Source organism: Aythya ferina (genome assembly GCF_964211825.1).
Source record: "Aythya ferina genome assembly, chromosome: 3".
NCBI lineage: Eukaryota > Metazoa > Chordata > Aves > Anseriformes > Anatidae > Aythya > Aythya ferina.
In genome coordinates this window covers 7434404-7460062 of record NC_140298.1, presented here as the reverse complement: position 1 = coordinate 7460062, position 25659 = coordinate 7434404, and the positions used below count along the sequence as shown (strand labels likewise).

The window sequence follows — 25659 nt, the reverse complement described above, 5'->3', positions numbered from 1 at the left end:
ATTTAGTGTAATCAAGCATCACGGAGCACATGAGCTAGGTTTTGTTTGGGTAAAGCTAAACTGGAAGATGTGGCTCTCAATCATTCTACTGGAAAACTGGCATTCAGCCCATGGGCCGGACAAGAACTAGTTCCCTCAAAGAAGCCCTGAGTCCCCCAGACTAAACAACACAAAAACCTCCTTGCCACCAATAAAAACCATGAGACATGGGCAGTGTTTATACTACAGGTTCTCAGCTCCAGTTGTTTTATTCCACAGATGTGCTCTTGTTGGTTCTCTGTATTTGATAATGAAGATGTAGCGTAAATACTAAATTTTGATAGAAAAATGAACATGGGGCTTAATATGCCTTTTGTGTAGGTAGCAGTTTGCAATGCTTCTTCAAACTTCCTTACCAAATTCACCTTAGTTTCTTCTCACAATCCTGCACATGACATTCTATTTGCAAGCTTGCCTTTGAATAATATGTAAGTAAGTAGACAAAGTAATTTTTAAAAGCATGCTTTCTGGCAGTGGGTGGAGTAATATTACACAGTAAGTTGAAATTTATTTTGCATTTGACACCATTGACTTAACTGTTCAGATTATTTTTTAATAGGGGTAAAGATTGTGTCCCGTGTACATTTCCAGAAAGGAAGCTGGCTTTGAAGTGGAATCTATGCCCAGGGTCTATCACTGATGCAGTCTTCGGAGCTTCGGTATCTACAGCCCACATTACATGCCCTCTCACTTTATTCTTTGGCAGATTAGAATGATCACTTGTTTCTAGCGGTGTCAGGCTGCATTTAGATATGAACCACATATGGCTAAGAAAACCAATAATGTTAATGAGTCTGGCTTAAAATTTGACGTAACTTTTCAGAAACCGATGAACTCTTTGCTATCTTTATTTCTGTGCAAGCTTTATAAACTAGGACTTTCCATCTTTTCTGTAAAATGCTAGAAATGTACCTTTTCCCCCTTTAAAAGAAAGCTGGAAAGGAAAATCTGGAGACCTAAGTATAATACCACGTATCACAAGATGTATGTTGCTCTGTCTTCCTACTTATCATCATATGTGGTTTTGTCAAAACTTTATATGTTGGACAGACGTGCATTTGAGTATGTTTATTGCAGCTTTAATGGGCTAACGTTGAGCTGCTTTTCCCTTTTAAAGTGGTGTCTCAGTGCCCCAGTACTCCTTTGTTAATACCGCTCAAACTGTGGAGAACTTGAGACGCTGTGGGTGAATTGTTGTTCAGAATTACCTCTTAAAATCCAGTTAATACTTTACTTATCCGTGGAACATTGCTATGGAATTGATGGTGTTTACTCGTTAATTACTGTAGACTGCAGCTCACAGTGCTGGCACTGTGGCTTGTTTGTTACATGTGATGATCGCTTTATAAATGTCAATAAAATCAAGACAAAAACCTCTAGTACAACTGGAAGTAACAACTCAGTATTTTCCTCATTAGTTTTGGCAGCAAAGTAGTCTTACAAAGCAGTATGCAATAAAACACCAGCCAACTGAGTCCCACACTGTGGCTATAATTACATATTTTTGCTTGCTAATCAGTAGAATATTTCTGTGTACACTATTATACTTTAATGGTTCTGTTGCAACACCAAATTTACTACAATGTTCTCTTGAAGAAAATGGCACATAATGATTTTGTATTTACTACAAGAAGATATTAAACTAAATAATACATAATGATGCTGCACAGATTAACCAGCTCTTTAGTTCTTCTGTTCCTTATCTCTCTTTTAATAGTGTTTTAGGACAAACATAAAGTTATTTGGGAGGGAATTGCCAGAATTACTGAACTGGTAGATAGAGCCATCTGAGTGGGATGTCTTGTTTCTTACTTGAGAACTATTAGACTGTAATTTTAAGCTGTGCTTAGTACTTTAATTTCGCTTCCCACAACTCATGGAACATAAGGAGGGCTGCAGCCAACTCAGATAAGTAATAAGTTCATTAATTACAGGCTTACCTTTCTTGTAGGTTAAAAAAGCTTGTGTGGGACTTGATTAAACAGGCTGCTGGGTATGGACCTGTGCAGGGCTGGACAGGAACAGCACAGAGAGGTTCCCTGTGCAACTTCTGGATAGTGAGCCTTCGATTAACTCTAAAGGTCACCTACTATTATTAGGCTTTGTGTCCTTCTCCTTTTTTTTTAATTGTTTTTTTGTTCAAAGTGATTGCACTGCAAAAAAACAAGTACAGTGGGCAATGTGGGAGGCATTTCTTTGTCCAACACTATTTCCATTATCTTGCTGTTTCTTCTGACCTTAGATAAATTAAAAAGAAAAAAACAATTCTGGTTATTATTCAATTTATTTTTAACCATGGCTATGCAGTCACTGAAATTGCATTTGATCATTATATGTATTATATGAATATATTTGAAAATCCTGGCTTCGTAGAATGCTTTTCCATTTACCTTGGAAACAGAACTTGCCGGTCAGAGTCAGTCTGTCCAGGAGTGGAAAAGGAAGGCAGGGTTGGAGGATGGGGGCTTATGCCCTTTACTCCACATACCAACAATTACGTGGTGAAGTTGTGCTGATGCTTCTAACATTTTCATATGTTTGTGAGATTCTGCAATGAAATCTGACAAATTAGTGAAAGCAAATTGTTCTCCTCCTGCATTTTATTTGTTGCATGAGTCTCTGTCAGGATATGATACTCTTTGTTGGGGAAATTGTACTTCATATTTGTGACGTTTTTTGCATGTTGCTGGAAAATATTTGATAATTCAACATTGCTGAATGCTGTTTGTGTCCTAGATCTTCCAAGTTACCCTTTGGCAAGCATTTGTCTTAGATCTTTTGCACTTATGATTTGTCATAGCTTCTCAACAAAAGGATGAAGTATTTGAAACTTTTTATTCCTATTTGTAATGCTTGTGTTAAAACACGGTCTGAAATAACTTTGTTCAGACATCATTTTCTGGTTAATCTAGTGTTTACCTTTTTCTTCCCTTGTATTTATTCCAGTTGAATACAGTGTGTTCAATGGGATTTACCTATTGCAAAGCGATTTTTGTATAATTAATACTGCTAATTAATCCGGCTTCAGCCAGCACTCCAAATTGAGAGGACTCCGTGATTGCAGACTGAGAAGCATCTCAACCAAGATTTCTCCCTTCAGTGGTTCACGATAAAAGTAAATTAGCACACGTGAAAATGGTCCAGGAAATAAGAAAAACAGCTAGTACTCAATAAATAATTCAGAGTATTCCTATAGCTGCTAAGCCGTACTGTAAGCAAGAGGATATCTGCTTGTTGATACTTAGTCCTACTCCTTTGTATACTCCAGCTGCTGCCCTAACTCTGAGTTCCCACAATCCTTGTGTTTTTGAAGTCCTTTGTACATCATGGTGGCTCACCTTCAAGCCAACTCCTTTACTTCAAAAATACATATCTACATATAAAAATAAAAATCTGATCTAATGGATATAACTTCATAGTAATCTATGACAGAGTGACGCGCTGAGTGGACGAGGGAAAGGCTGTGGATGTGGTCTACCTTGCCTTCAGCAAGGCTTTTGACACCGTCTCCCACAGCATTCTCCTCAAGAAACTGGCTGCTCTTGGCTTGGACTGGCGCACGCTTCGTTGGGTTAGAAACTGGCTGGATAGCCGGGCCCAAAGAGTCGTGGTGAATGGAGCCAAGTCCAGTTGGAGGCCAGTCACTAGTGGCGTCCCCCAGGGCTCGGTGCTGGGGCCGGTCCTCTTTAATATCTCCCTCGATGATCTGGACGAGGGCATCGAGTGCACCCTCAGTAAGTTCGCAGATGACACCAAGTTAGGTGCGTGTGTCGATCTGCTTGAGGGTAGGAAAGCTCTGCAGGAGGATCTGGATAGGCTGCACCGATGGGCTGAGGTCAACTGCATGAAGTTCAACAAGGCCAAGTGCCGGGTCCTGCACCTGGGGTGCAATAACCCCAAGCAGAGCTACAGGCTGGGAGATGAGTGGTTGGAGAGCTGCCAGGCAGAGAAGGACCTGGGAGTGATGGTGGATAGTCGGCTGAATATGAGCCAGCAGTGTGCTCAGGTGGCCAAGAAGGCCAACAGCATCCTGGCTTGTATCAGGAACAGTATGACCAGCAGGGCTAGGGAGGTGATCGTCCCCCTGTACTCAGCTCTGGTGAGGCCGCACCTCGAGTACTGTGTTCAGTTTTGGGCCCCTCGCTACAAGAAGGACATGGAGGTGCTTGAGCGGGTGCAGAGAAGGGCGACGAAGCTGGTGAGGGGCCTGGAGAACAAGTCCTACGAGGAGCGGCTGAGGGAGCTGGGCTTGTTCAGCCTGGAGAAGAGGAGGCTCAGGGGCGACCTTATCGCTCTCTATAGGTACCTCAAGGGAGGCTGTAGCGAGGTGGGGGTTGGCCTGTTCTCCCACGTGCCTGGTGACAGGACGAGGGGGAATGGGCTAAAGTTGAGCCAGGGGAGTTTTAGGTTAGATGTTAGGAAGAACTTCTTCACTGAAAGGGTTGTTGGACACTGGAACAGGCTGCCCAGGGAAGTGGTGGACTCACCATCCCTGGAAGTCTTCAAAAGACGTTTAGATGTAGAGCTTAGGGATATGGTTTAGTGGGGACTGTTAGCGTTAAGTCAGAGGTTGGACTCGATGATCTTGAGGTCTCTTCCAACCTAGAAAATTCTGTGATTCTGTGATTCTGTGATGCAACAGATGCATCTTAAGTTTTAATTAATAAAGTTCTTACGAAAAAGGAAACTATAGACTTTGGCTTAGACTGATGTTAACCAGAGTAACGTAACTGTCAGTATTTGTCACTATTAATTCTGTTGCAGAATTCAGTCTATCTCAGGGACTTTCTCCATTTTCAAAGATCTCCATGAAGACTGTGTAACCTGTGCAAAACCCATCCTGTTCTTAGTGACTCTGCCTGCTGGGACAGCTAAATGCCTCACTGATGAAGGGAAGCCTGTGAAGCCAAGAGATTTTTTTCTGTGGGAATGGGGACATGCAGAACATATACAGAACCACTGCCTTCTGAACTGGATGTAGTCACTTCTGCAACTTATCTTTCCTATAGTAGTTTCTTCGTCTTGTCTCTTGTGGTCTGTGCATCACCTAAACCTGCATGGAGATTTGCTGATGCTAAATAGTCAAGCTGAACCGGTATGGGTTAGAGGAGAAGGGAAGAGAAAACTCTTCTAAACAAACAAGCTCATTGCAAAGTTTTTAGAACATAATATTTGAAGTCCTAAGTCATAAAAGCTTTTTCTTTGTACATCTGCTCACCTTTCTCTTGCAAGATTTTTAAGGGAAGGGGAGCTATTGGATCCACCCCCCTTGGGTTCCAGCAGTGGGTAACTTTAGGCATTACTTTGTTTTCAGTATACCTCTAAAATACTTAGGAATGACACGCCAGCAGCTTGTTGGACTGTGAGGATGCACAACAGTTACAAGGCTCCCTTTCACTCCATCCTCATACAATTATTACTTGGTAGCCTGTTCTCTCTGAATCCTTGACCCGTGCCTGACAACTGTTAGCTGATCATAGTGAATAAATTTGTATAATCACTGTGCGATTACTGCTTAATAACTATACTCTGAGTATGCAAATACCTACCCTGGTTTAATGTAACTCATCTCCCATGCACTTAGTATTTTTGAAGCATTTAGAAGTAATGGAGCATGCTGCTGTAGTGTCCTCTCTCTCCATACAGAGCCCTAAAATGCTGAAAACAGCAGAAGAGGGAAAGATGTATTGCTTAAAAAAAAAAAAAGTTAACAAACAGCAAAGGGAAAATGATGCTTGGCTATGTGTCTTATAAATGGGGGGAAAAACCAAACAAACAGAAACCTTCCTGAAAAAAATTGCTTTTTTTTTTTTTTTTTTTACTGATTTCATTCTGTTTTTCTAAGCTAGGTCATGCTTTTTCTCAGAACAATCTGCAGTATTAATTTCTTTGCTAATGGCTCTGCCCACATTACACAGAGGACTCCATAAAATTGGAAGATAAAATTCCAAATGCGTGTACAAATCTGAGATGCTCACAAAATGCTAAAAAAGAAAAAGGCATTTTGGGGTGATATAGATAAGACATCCTGCTAGCTTTTGAGCTGCCAACATGGAAGAGTTGGAAGAGTATTTTATGGAAGCACTGGTAATTTCTTACTCTCTTCTTAACCTCTATTTTAAAGCATTTGCCATTGGCCATCATGTGAGATGGGTTGCTGGTGGACACTGGGTCTCACCAGTACGTCTGTTCCTACATCTTGACTTCTTTTACATGCAGCATCAAAACATTAGTAACTTTTTTTTTTTCATTGCTCTTTCAGGAGTGTTTTGTTTTGTTTTATTTTTTTTTATCTACTTGTTTCTTTACTGTTCCTCAGAGTTTGTCTTAATGTTTCAGAACAGTGCAGGAGGAAAAACTGAATGCATAGTTCTATGCTCTAGACAGAGATTGATATCCGGGTAGCAGCCTAACAGCTTAATAGGCATCGTGGCCAAAGAGAGTTTCGGTGAGTTTTTAAAAGCAGTAATGTGATTATTTGCTGTGAGTTTCTCCTGTGCTTGAGGGAGGAAGCACAGAGGTGCTTGTTTAAAAAGGACACCACCAAGGGGCTGGAGGAGGCTGGCATCTTAGTGCAGGTAGCATTGACTTTCTGTGTGGAAAGTGGTAAGCAAAGCAAAGGAGTTCTGATGTCATCTCCCTAAATATTTGCATCTAAGTTCAAGGTAGAGCAGAAGCCTCGATGTTAGGTGGAAGCTTAACTAACAATTATATTTGTACCTCCGAAATAGGCAGAGCAATGACTAATTTACTCACACAACTTCCTGCCTCTTCAGGTGGACACATCTCTATCTTTTTTATTTTTTTCCCCACACAGTCCTATTCTTAAGCAGGTCCATATTTTTAATTTTTAATAATGAGGGTCTTGTAACAATAGCACAGTAGCATGAATGGAAATCCAGGACAAAATAAAATAAGTAGGCTTCCTAGCATCAAAATGAAGTGCGGACTGTTTGCCTATGCGGTATCCAGCTGAAAGTGAGGTACTGTGACTGCCCAGGAGCCTGAGGAAAGGATTTTGGAGTCACCAGTCTCATTTCTTCAGGATGATACTACATTTGAAAAAAAAAAAAAAAAAAGAAACAAAACAAACTTTGCAGCTTTTTAAGATAAGAAATGTCAATTTTGGAAGCAAGTTCAGCTAAACATGAACTGAATTTGGTGTCGTAGCACAGAATAGCCAGAAATTTCACCTGACTTAGTTTCTTACTTCACTTATGAATAAACAGCAACATGCAATTTGTCCGCTTGCCACAGCGAGGTATTTCAGGCTTAGCTGTCTCCGTCCCATCTGCAGAAGACTGTGGTGTGTCAGGTGTCTCAACATTAACACAATTAAAAGGAAGTGGATGGTTCCTTCACACATGCCTTAATGTCAGGATTTTGGACTGGGAAAAACTGGAAAAACACTATTGGAGCCTTTCCTAGTTCTTTTTTTACTGCCAAAAGTGTGACATTCAGACAGGTTTATCAGACCCATGTTTCTCAGAGCCCTTATGCTGCTTGAGTGGGCTGACAAAAGTGTGAATCCTATTGACATTATAACTCTGTCTACAGAATTGAAGTGGAGCTCTTGGAGACTAAGAAAGATGACGTCCCAAGTATGAGATAAAACACATGCAATATTTGTTGCTTGGTTGGTTACAGAAGGGACTTACCAATTGTCATCGCTAATGTGACACAACTTTTACTCAGCTTTTCGTATAGTTTTAATTTGAGCTTCTGTAACCCCCAAGATATTTGACTAAAACAAAGAAAAGATATCTGCCAGAAAATGTGAGTTTACCATTGTTATTCTTTCATGTTTTTCAAAGTAAGAATGATTGATTTTATGCAATAATCGTAGCACATACTTAACGTTTAACAGACCCATGAGTAAATGAGTTTTATTTTGACATGGACATTGATTGTGTTGGGTTGTGCAGCTGCTGTGGCTATCCTTCAGTGTGAACCATATCCAGATTAAGGACAGTCTTATCATAAAGCGTTGAGTTGGTTTTAAAAACTTTTCACCTTAGCAGGCAAAACCTGCTGTTTTTTAATGGTAAATTTGAAGGATCTCATCTAAACAATATTCTAAAATATAAGTTTCCCAGGGATGACTTTACAATAAAGCTAAGATACGCCGTTGCTTTAAGTAGGCTTGTTCCTTGCTGTTTGTACTGGAATAATGTTTTTACTACTTACTATTATTTCATGAAATTCCCTCTGCAGCATGGTTTAGTGGTTGGTGTTGGCTGGACCCAGAGTTTTATTTCTGGACACAGCAAGGCCCTTTGTGCAATTGGAAATGCAGATTCTTAGCTGAAGACAGGTTCTGTACAGAGAATGGGAACTGACACCCAACCAGTAGCGTGAACTTCGGGGTTTTGAACTCTGGGTTCTGTCTTGGTTGAACTCAGGCACAGGCAGTAAGAATCTATGAAAGCTAGTATTTAAGAAAAACCGCAAATTTTGATTGTCTGCGGTGAGACAGGAATCTAATTCAGTGAAGCAGCCATCTCAAAATACACAGTTCATCTGCGTTTTTGTTTTTAAAATGGAGAATTTTAAGGCTAAGTCAGATCGTGCTTTTCAACTCCTTCAGTTGCTGGCTGGAAAGTACTGTATAAATGCAAAGTATTTAAAATTAATTATGTTGGAGGCCTATAAACCAGTGCATTGATTAAAAATCTTCAGTTCATTAAACTTCCCCATGGCAGAGGCCATCTCTGTAATATAAACTGCCGTTTCTAGCAGCGGCGGCCGACTGGCATCTGTGTAGTAATCTTTTTAAGATCCCCACCTTTGTTCATTAGACCAGCAGCTGTTGTCTCGTGCTGTGCAGGATTTATTTCCCCATGACACCAGTCTCGGAGGTGCAGTTGTGCCTTTCCCAGTACTTGATTCCAGTGAGCTTCCTAGAGGCGCTTTACCAGTTTTGTGGGGCTTTTTGTTGTCCTCACTTTAGCGTGCGTTCCTGCAGTGAGCTTTCTGAAAGGACCACAAGTACTGAGGATGTGTATAACACAGGTGTGCTGCAGCTGGGGCAAAGCGGATTCCTCTTGTGTGACCTGAGCGATGTATCTGTTATAATAACATTTTTCTGGTTTGATTCACTCCTGGCATTTACCATGTGGAAGAACAGTAAGGCTTCATAGATAAATCATGCACCGTTAACTTGCTTAAATAAGTAAATCTCCTGAATTTCTTGGTGAAAACCAGAAACAAAAAGATCTGGAAAAGCACCAAGAACAGGAATTACTATGGAAAAAGAGTATATAGTTTCTTGAAATATAACATGATAAGTCTGCATATGTTGTTTACACCATAACTTGAATTCACCCAGCCTCAGATGCAAGGTCACAAAAGAAGTTTGGGGCTTATTATTCCCAGGGGCTGAGGGGGGGGTTGTATTATTTTGCTGTGGTGTTTGATTACCTTACCCTTTTTTATTACCATCTGCACCGCAAGGCTGGTTTTGCTGAGGTTATTTTTTTAAAAAGCAGCATCCCATGATACCCTTAAGTCTCTGTTTCCTGTGCTTTTGCTTCATTTGCAATTTTAAGAGATTTTCTCTAAGAATTAGATTTATTCTACATTGTGCATTAGTAAATTAGCTATTTTTACTATCTAACTTTAACCCTTTAATTCTGGAGAACAAATGCAGTTGCTTTACAAGAAATTAGATAAGAAGAGATTTAACTTCTTAGCATCCTGTAGTGTCCAGTAGTGTCGAGAGTTGTTTTCAAAGATGCCCACATTTTCCTGAACTCATTGTTCTTAGTACACTCTCATTTTGCCTAGGAATTTTATTTTGAAACTTAATTTTGTCCATGTATTTTAAGCAATTATTTTCTGGCGACTTTTTTGTGCAACCAACACCATTGACTGCAGTAGCTTCGGAAAGAGTTTTTCTTCATTAGCAGCTTCTGCTGAATTGTTGGGAGAACAGAGTGCTGTCCCTGGTGACTCCTAAAGCTTATGGATGCGTGCAAAGTGATTGCTAATATTACTTTTAATGAAAAAATGTTGGGGTAGTACTGTTAATAGCTTTACGCAAGCATGCACTACTTCAAGTACAGCGCTAAATCTCAAGCTCCTTGAGCCGTTCTTCAGCCCTCAAAATGTAATTCCTATACGTACACCTTCAAGACTAAGGACCCCCTTCCACGTGCTTCTCCAGCCGAGGCAGCATGAAGCAGTAAATACAGAAACCCCATTTCTGCTGGCTCTCCACGCATGGCAGTGCAGTGAGTAACTGGATCACATTTAAAAGCACAACTCAACCAGCTTAAGTCTTTGTAGGCATCTGAAAGTAGAAGTGTTGTGTGTTTCCTCCCAAACATTTATCCTATCTCAGGGTGACTGTTGGGGTGCAGAAAAGAAGAGGAACCATCCCGCAGATTGCTGCTGCCTCTCTGGCAGCACCTCCTGCCCCAGTCACAACTCATCTAGTCAGAGTGCGGTCAAAAATCCTTAGAAATCACTTGGTTATAAGCATGCAAATCATATCAAGAAGCACAGTGCCAGAAGGACAGTTAGCAGCCTTGCCTGTAAGATTTGCCTTCAACTCTTGCCAGTACCTAGAAATGTCAATTATTCAGCATGCAGACCAGAGGCGTGATTTCTAGTCAGCTAGACAGTTTTGTCTGGGGTTTTCCCACATCTTTTCTGTAGTTGTGAGATGACAGCTCGCTTGGGTATATAAATGACCCCAACTATGCATATACGTGGTTTCCATAAACCTGGGCAGGAAGACAGCCTGTAGAAAATAGGCAAATTGTGAAGCAGAGTGATGTCTTCTGAGCAAAATGACGTTTTTGACTGGTCGTAGAAAACAGTGATAATGCCTGATTTCTTATCACTGTCACATGATGCAAGTCAGATCTGAGCGTAAGTAAAGTGCCTGGGTTTTTACAGGCAGCTCCACAAAGGAATTCCAGGAAAGGAACAGTGGGTTGTGGCTTTACGTTTTCTAAATCTGCTTTAAAAAATGCAGATGAGCACCTATATATCAAACTGATGATACAGATGAAGTATTTGAAATCAATATATCAAAGATTCTTCACTTTCCTACAAAAGTAATTTGTCAGCATGCCATTATTATCATGTAAATCTCTTCCTCCTTACCACACAATAACAATATATCTTTGGACATCATTTTTCCCTCCTGAGGTTGTTGCATTATCTGTAATTTCCATAAAGTTATCCTCTTAACAATGCTTACTTCATTGTACACTTATATTGCTAGTCAGTGCCCTCTCTCAGGAAACAAAATAGCTCACATGAATGTTTTGTGCAGGCCTCTCCATGATTTTTTGAATTAATACAGCGAAGGCATGTTTTAGCAGAGGCTGAAGTATCACATTTAGATTTGATAATTTACTCTATCTTTGCCATTTTTTTTTCTTTATGTTATGCAGCGCTCATATTTAGCAAGATGTTTCACTACTTGGGTTTGTGCTAGAAGGATTATCAAAGTTGTGTCACGTATATATTATTGGAAATATAGGATGTTTCTAGTATGATTTACTGAGTTCTCGTTGTATAAAATGGAAAATGTACACATTGATCAGAGGTCATCTTGCTCAAGTATTTCATAACTATGGTAGAAGAAAAGTTATTTAGACAACAGTGATTTATTTTTTTTCAAAAATCATTCTTCTGTGCGGTCACTGAAGTATATCAAATGCTAATGTCTCAGTTTCCATCTATGCCTGTCCAGAGTATTCAATCATTTTCTGTTAAGCCATCTTTATAAGAGAAGCATGCACTTCTACTTGTTTGTTTTTGGCAGATGTCTTCCATTTTCCTTGTCATATGTCAAAATTGGTTATGATAGAATTGATTTGCCTCAGTTAAGAATTCAATTTTTTTCAATTACCTTTTCATCCTTCTGGAGGCTGCTCCGATTACTAAGGCTCGGAGAGGACCTGTGGGGAGCCAGCTCCAGGAAGCTGTGACAGGCCATCGGTGCCTTGGTTGGGTGTGCACTGAGAGCTCGCTTCTTCCATCGTGAGATGGTTTATGGCTGCGGAGCTGCGACTGCCTTTCTGTTGGCCATCGCAGCCGATCTGGCACGTGGTTTGCTAATGCAATGCGCTGTGCATTTAGAAGGGGCAAATCTGTGCTTCCACTTCCCCATCAGAAGCGATGGCTTGTTTTTGCAGGTTTTGTTATTTGTCTGTGCTCTGAGCTGGATCTGGGTGAAAATGAATGCAATTTTGTGAAAAAGAGGTTGATTTATCCATATGATTTGGTTGAGAGGGTAGCTGAACAAGCAATTGTACAGACACAGCTAAAGGCAGGGTGCCTAGCGGTTAGGGACAAGAAATTGCTCAGGGCTGGAAATGCTTAATCCGCTGCCAAGGGGTAACTGCATGGATTTGAGTCCTTGTCCATCCAGTGCTCCCGAGGTGAAAGACTTCTTCCTTTGTTGAGGGTTGCACATAAAGTGCTAGTGCTAAGCATTAGTGCTCTTTTTTTTTTTTTTTTTTTTAATGTTAATGTCTCAGGAAACAGTAATGTTGGTAGAGATGGTGGTGGTAGTGGTGCTTATAAAAATATACTTGAGGTTTCAACGCATTCTGTTTTACTTATCCTGCTTGGTTTGGAAAAGCACTTAGTAATTAAGCTAAAATAATTAAATAGGATATTAAAAGCACAGGATAGATTTCCAGCATTCTTTTTTCCCCTTGAGGTCACAAAATATTATTCTTGCATTAACATCCTGGAGTCTGTTGAGCAGAGATTTTGGGCACATTAAAAGCAAAAGTTCAGTTAAGGTAAGGAGTAAGACTTGGCATCTTGGCGTAGTTGGTGCACAACATGCTTACAGCTCCACAAGCACATCCTTCTCAATGAGGTTTCAGAAAATACATTGAAGGTGGAACAACACGTGATTCTGTAATTATCTTTCTGTCTAATACAGAGCATTTCAAAATGATGATTTGAAAATCAGTGGTGCAGCGTCCAGGATGAGTATGGAGAATTATAAGCAAGTGCTTATCTGATTTCACTGTGTCATCTGAGTATTAACCCTGCCAGAGAACACCTCCCAACAGATAGCCACGATTTTAACACTCAGTCGAAGGCCTAATTCAGATAAAGGCGTTATCTGCCCCTCAACTCAGGGACAGATGGGTTCAGAGAAAGGTGCAACACCTTGCAAACCCAGCTGTGCCCCTCATGCAGAAAGTTGTCGTTTCCATTCCAGCTTCAGAAATGACTGCGGGGTGAGGGAGCTTCCTGAGCTCCCTGCCTCCTGGCTCACAGTGAGTAGCCAAGTGGCCAAGCCTTGGATGGTCCAAGCCTTTCTGTAATAGCCTGTAGAGAGGTACACAAGTTAGGCTGTGAATAGATTATGTGCATCTCTTGAAATCCCAACTCCAATTAACTTTTCAAACTTCTTTTGCTTTAATCATTTCAGACATGCTGCTGGGAACTGTTGTAGAGTTGAACTGGTTAAAGACAAAGTAAAATATTGAACAACGCAAATACAGAATCTGTGTTTCGTGTCTGCACAAGTATTTGTTTAGCGTTTCTGCTTCAGCTTATTTTATCTTTTTGAATTGATAGCGTAATTTATACGGTGATTATTGTCTGTACTAGAACTTCATCATTGCTGCTGACTTAGGGCCTTCTTGTAGTTGCTGTGTTGGTGCACACACTATTTCCTTTTTTGTTTGTTTGTTTCCCTTTTCTTAAACTTTTTTTTTGCTATAATTACAGTAAATGATTTCTTTGATTGCATGTTGAGTGAGCAAAAATGCTGTGCCAGCAGCCTTTTTTTTTTTTTTTTTTTTAACTTTGCTGCTGCTACTATTCTTTTCCTGGCTCCTGAGGGTAAAAAGATCTATGCACTCTCCTAATTTTCTTGCATACTTAGCTGCAATTGCAACCTTTAGTAATTATTATTTAATTAACTCCAAAGTATTGAGTGAATAATGCAAAACAAAAGAGAAAAAGAAAAGGAGGAAGGTCAAAACAAGGTATTTTTGTAAATTTCAAATCCATAAGCATTATTATTGGATTTTTTGTATAAGGCATTAACAGGACACTGACATTAAATAGCCTGCATAATTGTAGAAGAATCACAGCTCTGTAGTACAAGGCAGTTTGGTATTTAGCTGGGAATCAATTTTATTTTCATAATTGGTAGTAAGAATTTCTTTGAGCTTTGAATAAGACCACTTTCTGTTATGGAAAATTTAATTCTGCTTTACCTTTTTGTAATGTTTTCTTTCCAGTTAGCAGCTGTTTACTAAATACTATTTTTCTGGTAAACATCGACTAATTCTGGCAGAAAAATGTTTGTATATACTTGAATGTCTGCTTATAGATCTGTAGGTCTCTGCGTTTAAAAATGAGCAGTAAATGTTTGTGGCCATACATTTGTGTGAATACAACATTAAGACTAGCTTTTAATAAACAGAAGTTTCTGGGTTTGCTTTTGTAGTGGACGGCTGCATACACAGAGCTGCTGGGCCCTGTTTAGTTGCTGAATGCCGCAACCTGAGTGGCTGTGAGACTGGACAAGCAAAAATTACGTGTGGATACGAACTACCTGCAAAATGTAAGTCGACTCCTTCTCGACATTTTCTTTTTGTTTTAAGCACGTGGAGCTGGTGTGCATGCTTTATTTCCCTGTAGTCTAATTCAACAGGGTATTCATTTTACAAAATTAGCAGCGGGACTTAATTAAGCATGTTCTGTAATAATGCCTTCCCCTCAAAGCAATTCAGGCTTTTCTCAATGATTATTTCACCTATGTTACCCAATGAAAACTTACATGTTTCAAAAATATAAAGCATCTTTCATGTTTACTTTTTTTTTTTTTTTTGCAAGCTAAAACATCCTTTCATATGCATAATAAAGGATTTGAAATGCTTTAAGAAGTATGAACAAAATATACATTATCATATTTAAGTTCCATGGAGACAGTTTTTGGAAATGTTGCATATTTCATATTCGTCATGCAGATTCCTTGATTGTGAATACTTTGAGAGCTGAGGAGATCAAAGTGATGTATTGTGTTTTCAGCTGCTACGCAGAGGCTGATTGGCAATTACTGTGAAGGCATCTGTCACACTTTAGCTTTCGGCAGAGTACAGCTCGGTGCTGGAATGTTTTTGCACTTTCAAAGTGGAATTGCCAAAATTCCTTATTTTAAATAGGAAGAAGGCAATTTCACCTTGCTGCATAGTTGTTGAGCTGGTCTTGGAAAAAATTAACATGTTGACACCATGTTGGTTGGACACTGTTATGTAAGAATCAAATGTAGGAAATCTCTTCAAGTTTGGATTTTACTAAAAAAAAGTATGTTAAGAAATGATGATACAAATATCAAGCATGCATTACAAACAGCATATAGCTAGAATTGAAGCTTTTTTTTTTTTTTTTTTTTTTTTTTTTTTAATATGCAGTCTGCACTAGGAACACGCCTCATTCAAATGTATTTAGATCTGTTCTCTTAATTCATTTCAGGCTGTTTCCACATAAAATCAAATGCATACTGCAGAAATGGGCATCTTGTTAAGTTCCTGTGGCCCTTAATGCCATGGGTAAAGAAGAAAATTGTGTTCTAGTCATTTGTTGACACCTTCTATAATGACTATGATGAGAACTACCAATTACTTCCTTGACAGTGAGTTCTAATTGCTGCATGTGGGAAAACTTTATTTTACACATAGTTTTACCACATGTTAAAAAAACAAAACAAAACAAAACAAAAACAACCAACCAAACAAAAAACAACAACAAAAAACCTTTGCTATATTTTATACATAGTTTGACCACATTAATGATTATTTATGAAATTTCACTTCAGATCAGGGATGTTGCTGAGGAAGATACAATGTGGTAGTTACGTGTTTTGTTTTTTTTCTTATACGATCAAAATCTTTATTCTAAATCAGATTCCTATAGAATGGATAAAATTATCAAATAACTACTGACAGTAGATAATCTACTGTGGATTTTTGTGATTTAATTCTTCGTTTATATATACATATATATATATATATATATATATATATATATATATATATATATATATATAAAAGTATAAAAAAAAAAGCTTGGGAGGCTCAGAAAAGTTGCTCATCTATTGGTGCATAATACCTCCCATGTATTTTAATGAGAGAAACTAAATGCAAGGTACCAACGCAACAAGCACTAACTGCGTTTGAAAGAGAGAGTCATGTCTGAAGCATGGCCTCCCTTTAAGTTTTATAGCAGTTTAATGTGTCTTGCTTTAGTTAGGTTTGTAGAATGGGATCTTGCCTGAAGACTGTAGGGAAAATTCTGTTTTGTTCTTTATATAGGAATAATAAACAAAACAATAAGAAAACCCATTATCACTTGCAGTTTGAAATAAAACCTGTAACCACCTGCAGAGAAAAGCCAATATTCTGCTTAATCGATATTCTTAGAAATTGAAATTGCGTCCAAGATGCATCTATTTGTATTTGATCATGCATCAGATGAGATGGAGAAAGGATACATTAACTGGCAAAGAGACAAAAGGAGGGAAATGTACAGTTTACATGCAGAGTCTGAGAATTAGTACTCTTGGCTTTTTATATTTTTTTCCTTGAAATGTATTTATGTTCATCAACTGTTGTTTTCTTTTGCTTTTCCCTTTAGAAGCTTTTGGTTGTGGGCTCATTAAATTACTGTACCTTGTAGACTGTTCATCTGGAAGTGATCCAACAGTTCAGACTGTTTTCATGTTTTAAAGAGCCATAGAGCCACTTCATATATATTGTCTCACTCTGTGTCACTTTGCCGTAACAGTATGACAATTTAAAAGTCTTTTAGGTCTGACTTTTGCAATGGAGCTGCAATATGACAGGAGGCCTGGATTTTCCCATCCAGGTGTGCTATGATGCAATCGTGCGTGTCAGCAATTTGTTTGAAGTCATAGGCGAATGGATAGCTGCCAGCTTTTACGATGAGTTTGCTCTTCACCTATCTATTTGTATACCCGAGGCCAACTACAATAATCCATTAACAGTTTGAGTAGTGTAATGATTATTTTGTTGTCTCAGGTCTTCTTGTGATTGTGGTTGGATGAATAATAATATTAAATGTTAAATGTTTTTCCAACTGTGATGAATTGTTATTATTATTTTTTTATTTATTTAACCGAATAGTAAATGTTCCAATCATATTTCCTACCCCTGGGATTTCCCCAACTCTAGTTCTTGATCTTGAATTGTTTTGCTTGGAAACAGTTTGCTGAACTCAGCAAAGCTGCTCCAGGACAGAGCAGCCTGCACAAGTGCTGTGTGGTGCAGGACTTCTTAAACTGAAAACTCTGCGTTCCAGAAGATTTAGTATTCAAAGATCATACAGCATATTGTGTAGTCTTATAGACAACTTGGAGAAAGCTGGAATTAAATTTGGCATTTGAAGGAAGGTATGCTTTGCTAGGAAACTGGTAGTTGGTAAATAAAAAATACTGACAATCTGCTTTGCGATCTATTGTATTTTTATTGTATACTTTGCTGTATTTACTTAATAAGTTCTTATTCTTATTCCTAAATAAGAACAGGTGTGATAAAGAAATTTCTTCACAAATGAAGAAAAAAAAAAAGGCTGAAAAATTCGAAGGCTGAAAAATGCAAAGACTGATGGCATAGGCTAGCTTTCTGTGTTTTGTTCTAGTAGTTGGATCTGAGTCAGAGATCAGTCTGTGAAGTACACAAGTAACAGTAAATGCTCAGGGAGAGAATACATAAAATACTTCATATTTTTCTCATCTTGCCATGCTAGTGTGAACAGACCAAAACTAACATGGCGATAGCCTAGATATGTTGCTCTATGAACTTCTCAAGATACATTTTTGAAAGCCAAAAAATAGTCTATATGAAAATAGAGGTGAAATCAAAATGAAAATTATAATTACCAGTTAATGTAATGCTCAGTACAGTTTTACAGAAGTAAGTGTAATCACCATCTGCTTTCTGTGCTGCAAAAGCCTACACAAAGCCCCCCAAATGCCAACTGAGTTATTTACTGAATACATAATTTGGTTGATGTCATCTATTGTTTTTCAGCAAACACCTATGCAGGCACCCAAGTTTTCACAGCATGTCAGAGGGTGGGTTGAAAAGGCACCGCTGTTTGCTCAGATATTTTCCTTTAATGCTCTCCCAGACCAATCATCAGTTACTTAACTTTTGTACTTCATGCTGTTGTTCGTTTTTAAAGAAAAGTTCATTGTAAATATTGTACAACTGGTCCTCAAACACTGAGCAGTGCTCTGATATCATTGATAGCAGATGAACAGTATCTGTGTCGAGCTCTACAAATGCTTGTTTTCTTTCTCATTTGATTAATAGTCTCAGTTGGCTCTACTGGCAGAAAATGGTCTGAATGTGAATTGTGTTTATAGCTGGAGCCAAGGGTCCATAACAGCCTCATGGCTTGTTACCTGCTTGTAGATGTCTGCCATAAAAAAGAGCCTGTCAGAACACATTAAAAAATACAGTCCCATTCTACAAGGTGTTAAATGGGTTTAAAACCAATTGAAGACATGGTAACAACATCCAAAACAGGTAAGTGGTACCCTGTCCTTGGCAAGAAAGGGCCACCCAAAATAACTTTCTCCTGTTGTTAATATTTCTCGTAATCTTTTCTTTCTTTTTATGGAAAACGTTTGATAATAAAACCCCCAAACCTAGGAAAATAAAATGTTATGGCCTCTAATATGGGACAGAGCCAATGACTGGTAAATTAAATCTGAAAGTTTGACTTTCAGTGCAAGCACCTTGCTGGATATGCTAGGCAGTTTCATTGTTTTATGTTGTTAATAAAGCTTTAGTATTTTGAACAAATTTTTCTGTTTGATATTTTGAGTACTACAAGCAGTGTCCACTGGGAAATGCCGTATAGAGCACAGTCGCCTGGTCCAAAGTCACTGTGTAGATCAATCTGGAGTAATAATGTGCATGTGCTCTCAAAGACTGTTCCTGCTGTGAAATAAGTAGTTAGTGGGAGAGCTAGTATTAAACACAGTAGGAAGAATCAGCCTTTCGATTTGTTTAATCAGATTAGAAAGTGGAGATTAAAAATAGAGATTAAAAAGTGCACGACTGTTATATAGGCATAATTTTCAGTATTTAAAAGATGAGCATTTAGTAGGTATTATTTTAAAGTAAGGCTGTAAAGGTACTGAATTTAAATCTCTCTTTATTTGCTTGGAGACTGCTTCCAGATCTGTAATTAAAAGGTTGATTATGCAGCAATGGAACTCCAAGTACTGTACTCCGGTACTCCAAAGGTGATCAGTTGCAAAAATGGAGCACAGCATTTAAGCATATTATATGAATTCATGGGATTCCATAAATAACTTTGTTTACCTTCAAATCCTTGTTTGATTTAATAATATCTAAATTTTTCTTCAAATGATTCTAAATTTTTGATGTGCAGGAGAAAAATACTTTCTTCTGTGTTGTTATGATATACAGAAAAAAACATTATCTTTTCATTTTTTTTTTTTTTTTATTATTATTTTTTGAAAGAGCTTGTTAAGGGAATTTAAAATTAAGTCTGTGAATTAAAAAGGAAGGCATTAAAAGTGACCAACACGTGACCAGCCAAGAGAGAGAATTGCTTGGAGACAACTAAGTGGGCTAATATTTCCCTGCTAGATAAGGTCCTGGATCTTTACCCACCATTGCTTTTCAGTAGCTCAGTGAAAACAGGTGTGCCACGGAATGCATAACTAGACTGAAATTTGATGAAATTTCAGGTGAAAGAGACTACTGAGAAGCAGAGGGTGACACAATCGTGAATATAATCGAAGCTTCTTAAATATTAGGATTTTTTCCAAGGAGCGATGTCTTTATACTTTTTGCCTTAGCTGAGTAGCATCACATTGTTTTCACCATTGTGCCCAGACTGTGTGACACTTGCTGAAAACAAGATTTAGCCCAAAAAAGCTCTAGAAAGGTAGTTCCTGAAGCAGCTGTTTGATACCCATTTCCAGTATTTCTAAAATCTTTATCTTTGCTTAAATTTGTACACCAAAATTGAAACTAGGGCAAAGCAAGTTCTTAATAATCAAAGGTCCAAGACCCCTTGTCATTGAGTGATATTTTTTGTTGTTTAGACTTTTTTTTATTATTATTATTAACTAAACCACTTGCTATGTATTTGTGCTTTTTTTTTTTTTTCTTCTGAGTTATGTCTGGTTTTCAAAGGTATTTCTGTAAGCTCAGTTTATGTATTTTATAATGATTTTGAAAGTAAGTGCAGTGATGTCTTTATTGTGTTTTAATTTGGTCTAATTGGTTCCAGTCATCTTAATGACCTGCTATATTTGCCATTAACACTAGGATACATTGCATATGCTGTAAATGTGTTGGAAGGGAAACGTTAACGATTACTTCTTCAGTCCTAGAACCTATTTAGATTTTAGAGAATTTAATGGTGTATTGTAAAGCTCAATGGCTTGTCTCTCTCTTCTGCATATACACACACTCACACACACAGAGGGAGAGATTCATTCATGGGGAATATAGTTACCAACTTTGACTAAAGGAGCTCAAGCATCACCTTCTCTTCCAAGCCCTCAGTCTGCCATCAGTTTCAGTAGAAAAGGGACAAGTTCTGTAGCTACCAGTTGAAAAGTATGCATATGAATCAGCAAGAATCTTCCATCATGAGAGTATATAGTCTTTGCCTTGGATTTGAGCCTAGACCATGTACAGTTTCTAATGGATAGATTCTTTAAAATTTAATCCGTGAATGGGCTGGTGTGCATTTGTTAGTGCTCGATGTAGTGTCATGCTGTGGTTAACCTACTGCACGTAATGTTGGAAACCCTCATTTCACATCAAATTGTTCAGTTAACAAATGTATGCATTGTGGCTAAAGGAAAGGTTTTACTATTGATCCTTTCCGCTAAATCTAAATTGTCGTCTTCTGGGCATAGGTTGCTACAGCGCTGTCAGTGAACACTGAACTCTGGGGCAGGAGTGGGCACAGACAAAATTAGAGGACTGAACCGTTTGCTCAGTAGCTGGGTCCACCATTGGCTTGTAAGGTGTGTGCCAATATCATGAAGTGGCGGGCAGCAGAAACCCGATGGCTGTGAGCTTCCCCTCTTGGCCTTGTTTCTGTAGCTCTGGACACGTACTGTTTTGGAAAAGGTTTAGCTCTTGGTGTTACTGGAAGTGGTCACAGAACGGAGCATGTCGTGGCGATGCAAGGAGCACCCAGTTTTGTACCGCAGCTCCCTGGTGCCAGCCTCTACGGGCCTTGGGTTCACCTTCAGGAGACCTCATCAATGAAACAGAGAGCAGCTTACAAGACGAAAACAGGCTCCTAATGCTTAATTTATGCGTAAGGTGCTGTTTAAATGTCTCTTCTTTCAGTCAAAAGTAATTTTCACTGGAACTTGCCTTACCACACCAGTGGCTGGTAGTCATTCCTCAGACATTTTGGCGCTGATATATTTTATTTCCTCTGTACTTGGACATAGTTGATCCTTTTTACCCAAATAATAATAAAAAGTCAAATGTGTAGCAGAAAAATAAACAATTTTTCTGATAGTTACAGTCAGCTGACAAGGAAAAGGGTTATAATGGGTTATAATGGAGATGTTTATGCTCCTTTAACTGCAGTGCTTGCTGCTGCTCCCACTCCAATACGTTCCCTCAGTAGCCAAAGCCTACACTCAGTACTTGAAAAATTAATCTTTGATGCATGAGATTTTGTCTGCCTGAATTTTGCTTGTCTCATTTTAAATGGTGATAGAAATTGCTTACTGTAGTAAAACACAACATTAACCACATAGTGTGCTGGCACTTTGTGATTTATGCTGGTTTAGTCTCTGAAAAATATGCGGCCTGTCTCCCAAACCTGGGTTTAGCTTATAAAATATGTTGGCACAGGCTCGGGGCTTGAATTGGAACACTAACTGCTGATCCTCAATCTCCCTGGGGTAGGAAAAAGGTTTAAAATTGTAGCCTCTTGGAGGTCATTAACTTCATATCATTTCTTCAGATTAATTATAATTGTGTTATTGTAGCTGGAATGTTTTAAAAACAGTACAGCCTAATTTTGTTTCTCTTGAGCAAAGTATAGTATTCCTTTTTGTGCTGTGTCTGCATATTTCTCAGACAAAAATACGACAAATTATTTGCAAATGGAAATAATGGGATCATAGTTAATAAGTAAGGACACAGCTATTTCCATTCTACTATTTTGAAATAAAGCAAAAGTAGTATCAGAGGAATGAAAGGTGCTCTGATTTTGTTTTTATTGTTATTATTGATGCTTCATTCATTCTCAAACCTTGTTGTTAACTTGAAGTTGAAAGCCACTCATTCTATATTTATTTTTTTGGATTGTATTCTTGAATGGATCTTACAGAGGAAAAGTTGGATTGTTTCAAGAGGAGTTCTTTACCTGTAATCTAATTCCTTTCAGTCAGTCTAAAGTGGATAGGATGGGAAGGTTACGTGCAGTGGTTTTTAAAAGGTCCTTGTTTCACCCAGCAGAGAGGAATCCTGAGGCTGTTTTGCATAAACTAAATGCACAGACCAAAACACACTTTAGTGACCATTAGTTGGTCAAAATTGAGGTCAAACATTTGAAACATTTCTCTTCAGGAGGAAGACATCAGGTGTGAGACTGCAGGGCATAAATATCATTTTAATTGCTGCAGTGAATAGTCTAAATACTGATTAACCAGATAGTCATTTAAAAAAAAAAAAAAAAGGCATCATTTTACATGCTATAGATGCCGTTTCACTGCTCGTGAAAATATGCTTTCATCCAGGATGTTTTATATTTGAGCATGGGGATCTGAATCACGGGTATTTTTTAAAGCAAACTTAGCTCCCTATTTTTTGTTTCTTTGTTTGTTTTTTAGCATTTTTATAGCATCCCCCTTTCCTCTACAACATTTTCCCCCGCTGATTCTGGTTTTCGTTTTATGTTTGAAATATTCGGTACAAGTTGAAGAGGATATGTTAGTTTTATTTCTCATTTTCTTAGACTTCTCAGAATCTTGCTTCCTTCTCTGCTATTTGTGAGTTTTTGATAATGTTTATGGAAATTCTTAATTTAGCATTCATGATGTTGTACCTTTTTACAAATATAAGGACAACCAAGCAGGTGGATACGGTGATCTTGCTATATGTTTCTACAGCTATACATCTGTACACCTATGTATGTGTCTGTATTGTCTGTGCACTCGCATCATCAGTGTTGCAGAACATTTACAACTTTCTGTGGCTTGCAAATGTTACAGTCCTAGGACCAGGTTTATGAAGAAAGTGTATTAATGCAAGGTACAGTACTTTCACTGAAAACTTTTTTTTATAGCTGCTTCTGCCCACATGCTGGTTTGTGGGTGAGTGTAATTTGTATAATATAATTTACACAGTAAGAAGCCAGAAGAAAGTGTTAATTAAACAACTGTCACCAACTTTGAATTACATCTTCTTTACATACTCCTGGTAGCTATTTGTCATGCTACAAATCTCTCTTCTGTCTCCTTGGCAAGTGAGTTCCCTCAAACCTCAGACACAGTGGTCTGAATTCTGTTATATTTTTGACTGATCTACTAGATGGACAGAAAATGTCCGACTATTTTTTTGTCTTTACGTGGCCAAAAGAGAGTGTGTATGATACATCACCGCACACTGCTAAGTAAGCTTCCTATTTAGTTTTCAATAAAAATACTTGGTAAGTTTCCAAGGCCTTTCCAGGCTTATAAATAAATAAATTCATAAATGCAAAATGTTTTGTGACAGTAAAAATAACCTCTTTTGATATCTAATTATATTTGTGTCTGTCGGGATCACATTTATCTTTTAACTTCCTTACTATGCTTTCAGTATAATTTTATACAGTCTTCTTGTTAGAATTAAAAAATGTGGGTTGCTTTTTAGAAAGTAAGAATACAGTAAGAATATTGTTTAATTTCTCATAGCCTGCAAGCTATAAACAGCAGGTCATCAAGACTCTGAACTGTTTGAAGTACCCATGAACACGAAGGAGGAAACAGTTTCTCATTGAAACTCAGTGTTTTAACAACCACATTATTCATTTTTAATTCTCTCCACAGAACGGGGGGAACTCCGCAGATGTTACATGAAGCAGAGAGGGAAAACCCCCCTGAGACATTGAGAGGTGTCATGGATAGCAAAATAATGTAATATAATACGCTCTGAAAGCCTGCAGTTCTGAAAATCACAATTCATTCACATAAAAGATTGCATTTGTGTCAGGTGTAATCCTGTCAAAGGTGTAATCTTGTTTAAAGCAACTTTTTCACAAAATGGAACAGAAATGTTTCCAGGGAAGAATGTTCATTTAAAATTAATTTGTTGTAATAAAGCCCTATTCATGAGAAGCTGAAAGTGAAGTTAACGCAAAATTGACTAGGGAGCCATGAATATTGTTGGATTTCTTTCAGTTTAGAGAGTGAACATAAACAAAGGCACAAAGCAAGTCATTTTAAATCAGAATCTTGTATTTGGCAATGAAAGACAACTTCAGAAAATGAATTTTGTCTTTGAAAGATTTGCCAGAACTTTAAAAAAAAGTAAATTAAAACCATCTCTCCGTCACTGCTAGAATTCCCCATTACTGAAGGATTTTTGCAGGCCGTAAAACTCCTCTTCTTCTGATTTACTGTTCAAGGATCTGTATTTCTTTGGGACCATACATAAATGGAGGCTACATTCAACACAAAAATTGTTTTTAGCCAAGTCTGATATATTCCTACGGATTACAAATGGAAAAATAAGACAACAACAACAATCAGGGGAAAAAAAAAAAAAAAAGCAGAACAACAGGATAACCCTATTGGGTTAACATTTACATTTTTATAGCAGTTATGACAAAAATGCTCTCAGTGTTGTCCTTGCCTTCCTCACCATCTCATGCCCATGAGTAGAATTAGCTGTAGCATGGCACTGGCCTGTCCTGCTCTTTGTTGGGCTTGGTATGGGGCACCCCGTACTGCGAAGTCATAGAAAATCCAAATCTTGTTTGATCAACTGAAATGCCACTGAGCCACTACAGGAGTAATTAAGGTGGAAATCAAGAAAACCTGCACGCAAGTTTCCCCCCATGGGCAATTCAAAGGCGCCGGAGAACAGGCAGAAGATCCATGTCGGAGGTCTGTCATCCTGACAGATGCTCACATGTCCTGTTGAAGCTACGGATCCGTGAGTCTTCTTTCATTGTGGAACTTTAATTATGCAGCTGGGATATATGGGTTCTTCTCTCTTAAATAAAAAAAAATAAAAAAAAAATAAAAAGAAAAGAAAATTAAATATACAAGTATGTAAGTTCCCCAGACACTTTTTGTCAAATTAATGCAGTTTTTAAGACTTCATAGTCTGTAAAATCCGTCAGATTTCATCTTATTCTTTCCCTTTGCTATTGTTGTTGATTTTAGACAATGCTTTATTTAGCTTTCCCACCAGATGGTTTATCAAAAAGAGCAGTTAGTTCATGGGTCAGGGGATCTCTTGTGATCATGCATAGAGGGTGAGTCCAAAAATGTGAGGGGACTTGTCTTGGTCCCTTTTTTTTTTTCAGTAACAATTTTTTAGGGGCCAAATAATTATGAATAAGAATCTAGGACAACATAAATGCATACATCCC

General features: G+C 38.2%; 1 protein-coding gene across 9 annotated transcripts in view; it reads left to right on the top strand.

The window, feature by feature from the left end:
• MACROD2 (mono-ADP ribosylhydrolase 2) overlaps positions 1-25659 on the top strand; it is an 858318-nt gene that overhangs the window by 244102 nt on the left and 588557 nt on the right. For 6 of the 9 annotated variants that reach the window (XM_084512463.1, XM_084512461.1, XM_084512465.1 and 3 more), the window contains exon 5: positions 14480-14596. In XM_084512463.1, coding sequence (XP_084368589.1) covers positions 14480-14596 — 117 coding nt within the window. Of the gene's footprint in view, positions 1-14455; positions 14597-25659 lie in introns of all 9 variants that reach the window. The other 3 variants (XM_084512464.1, XM_084512462.1, XM_084512466.1) reach the window with 1 other exon arrangement.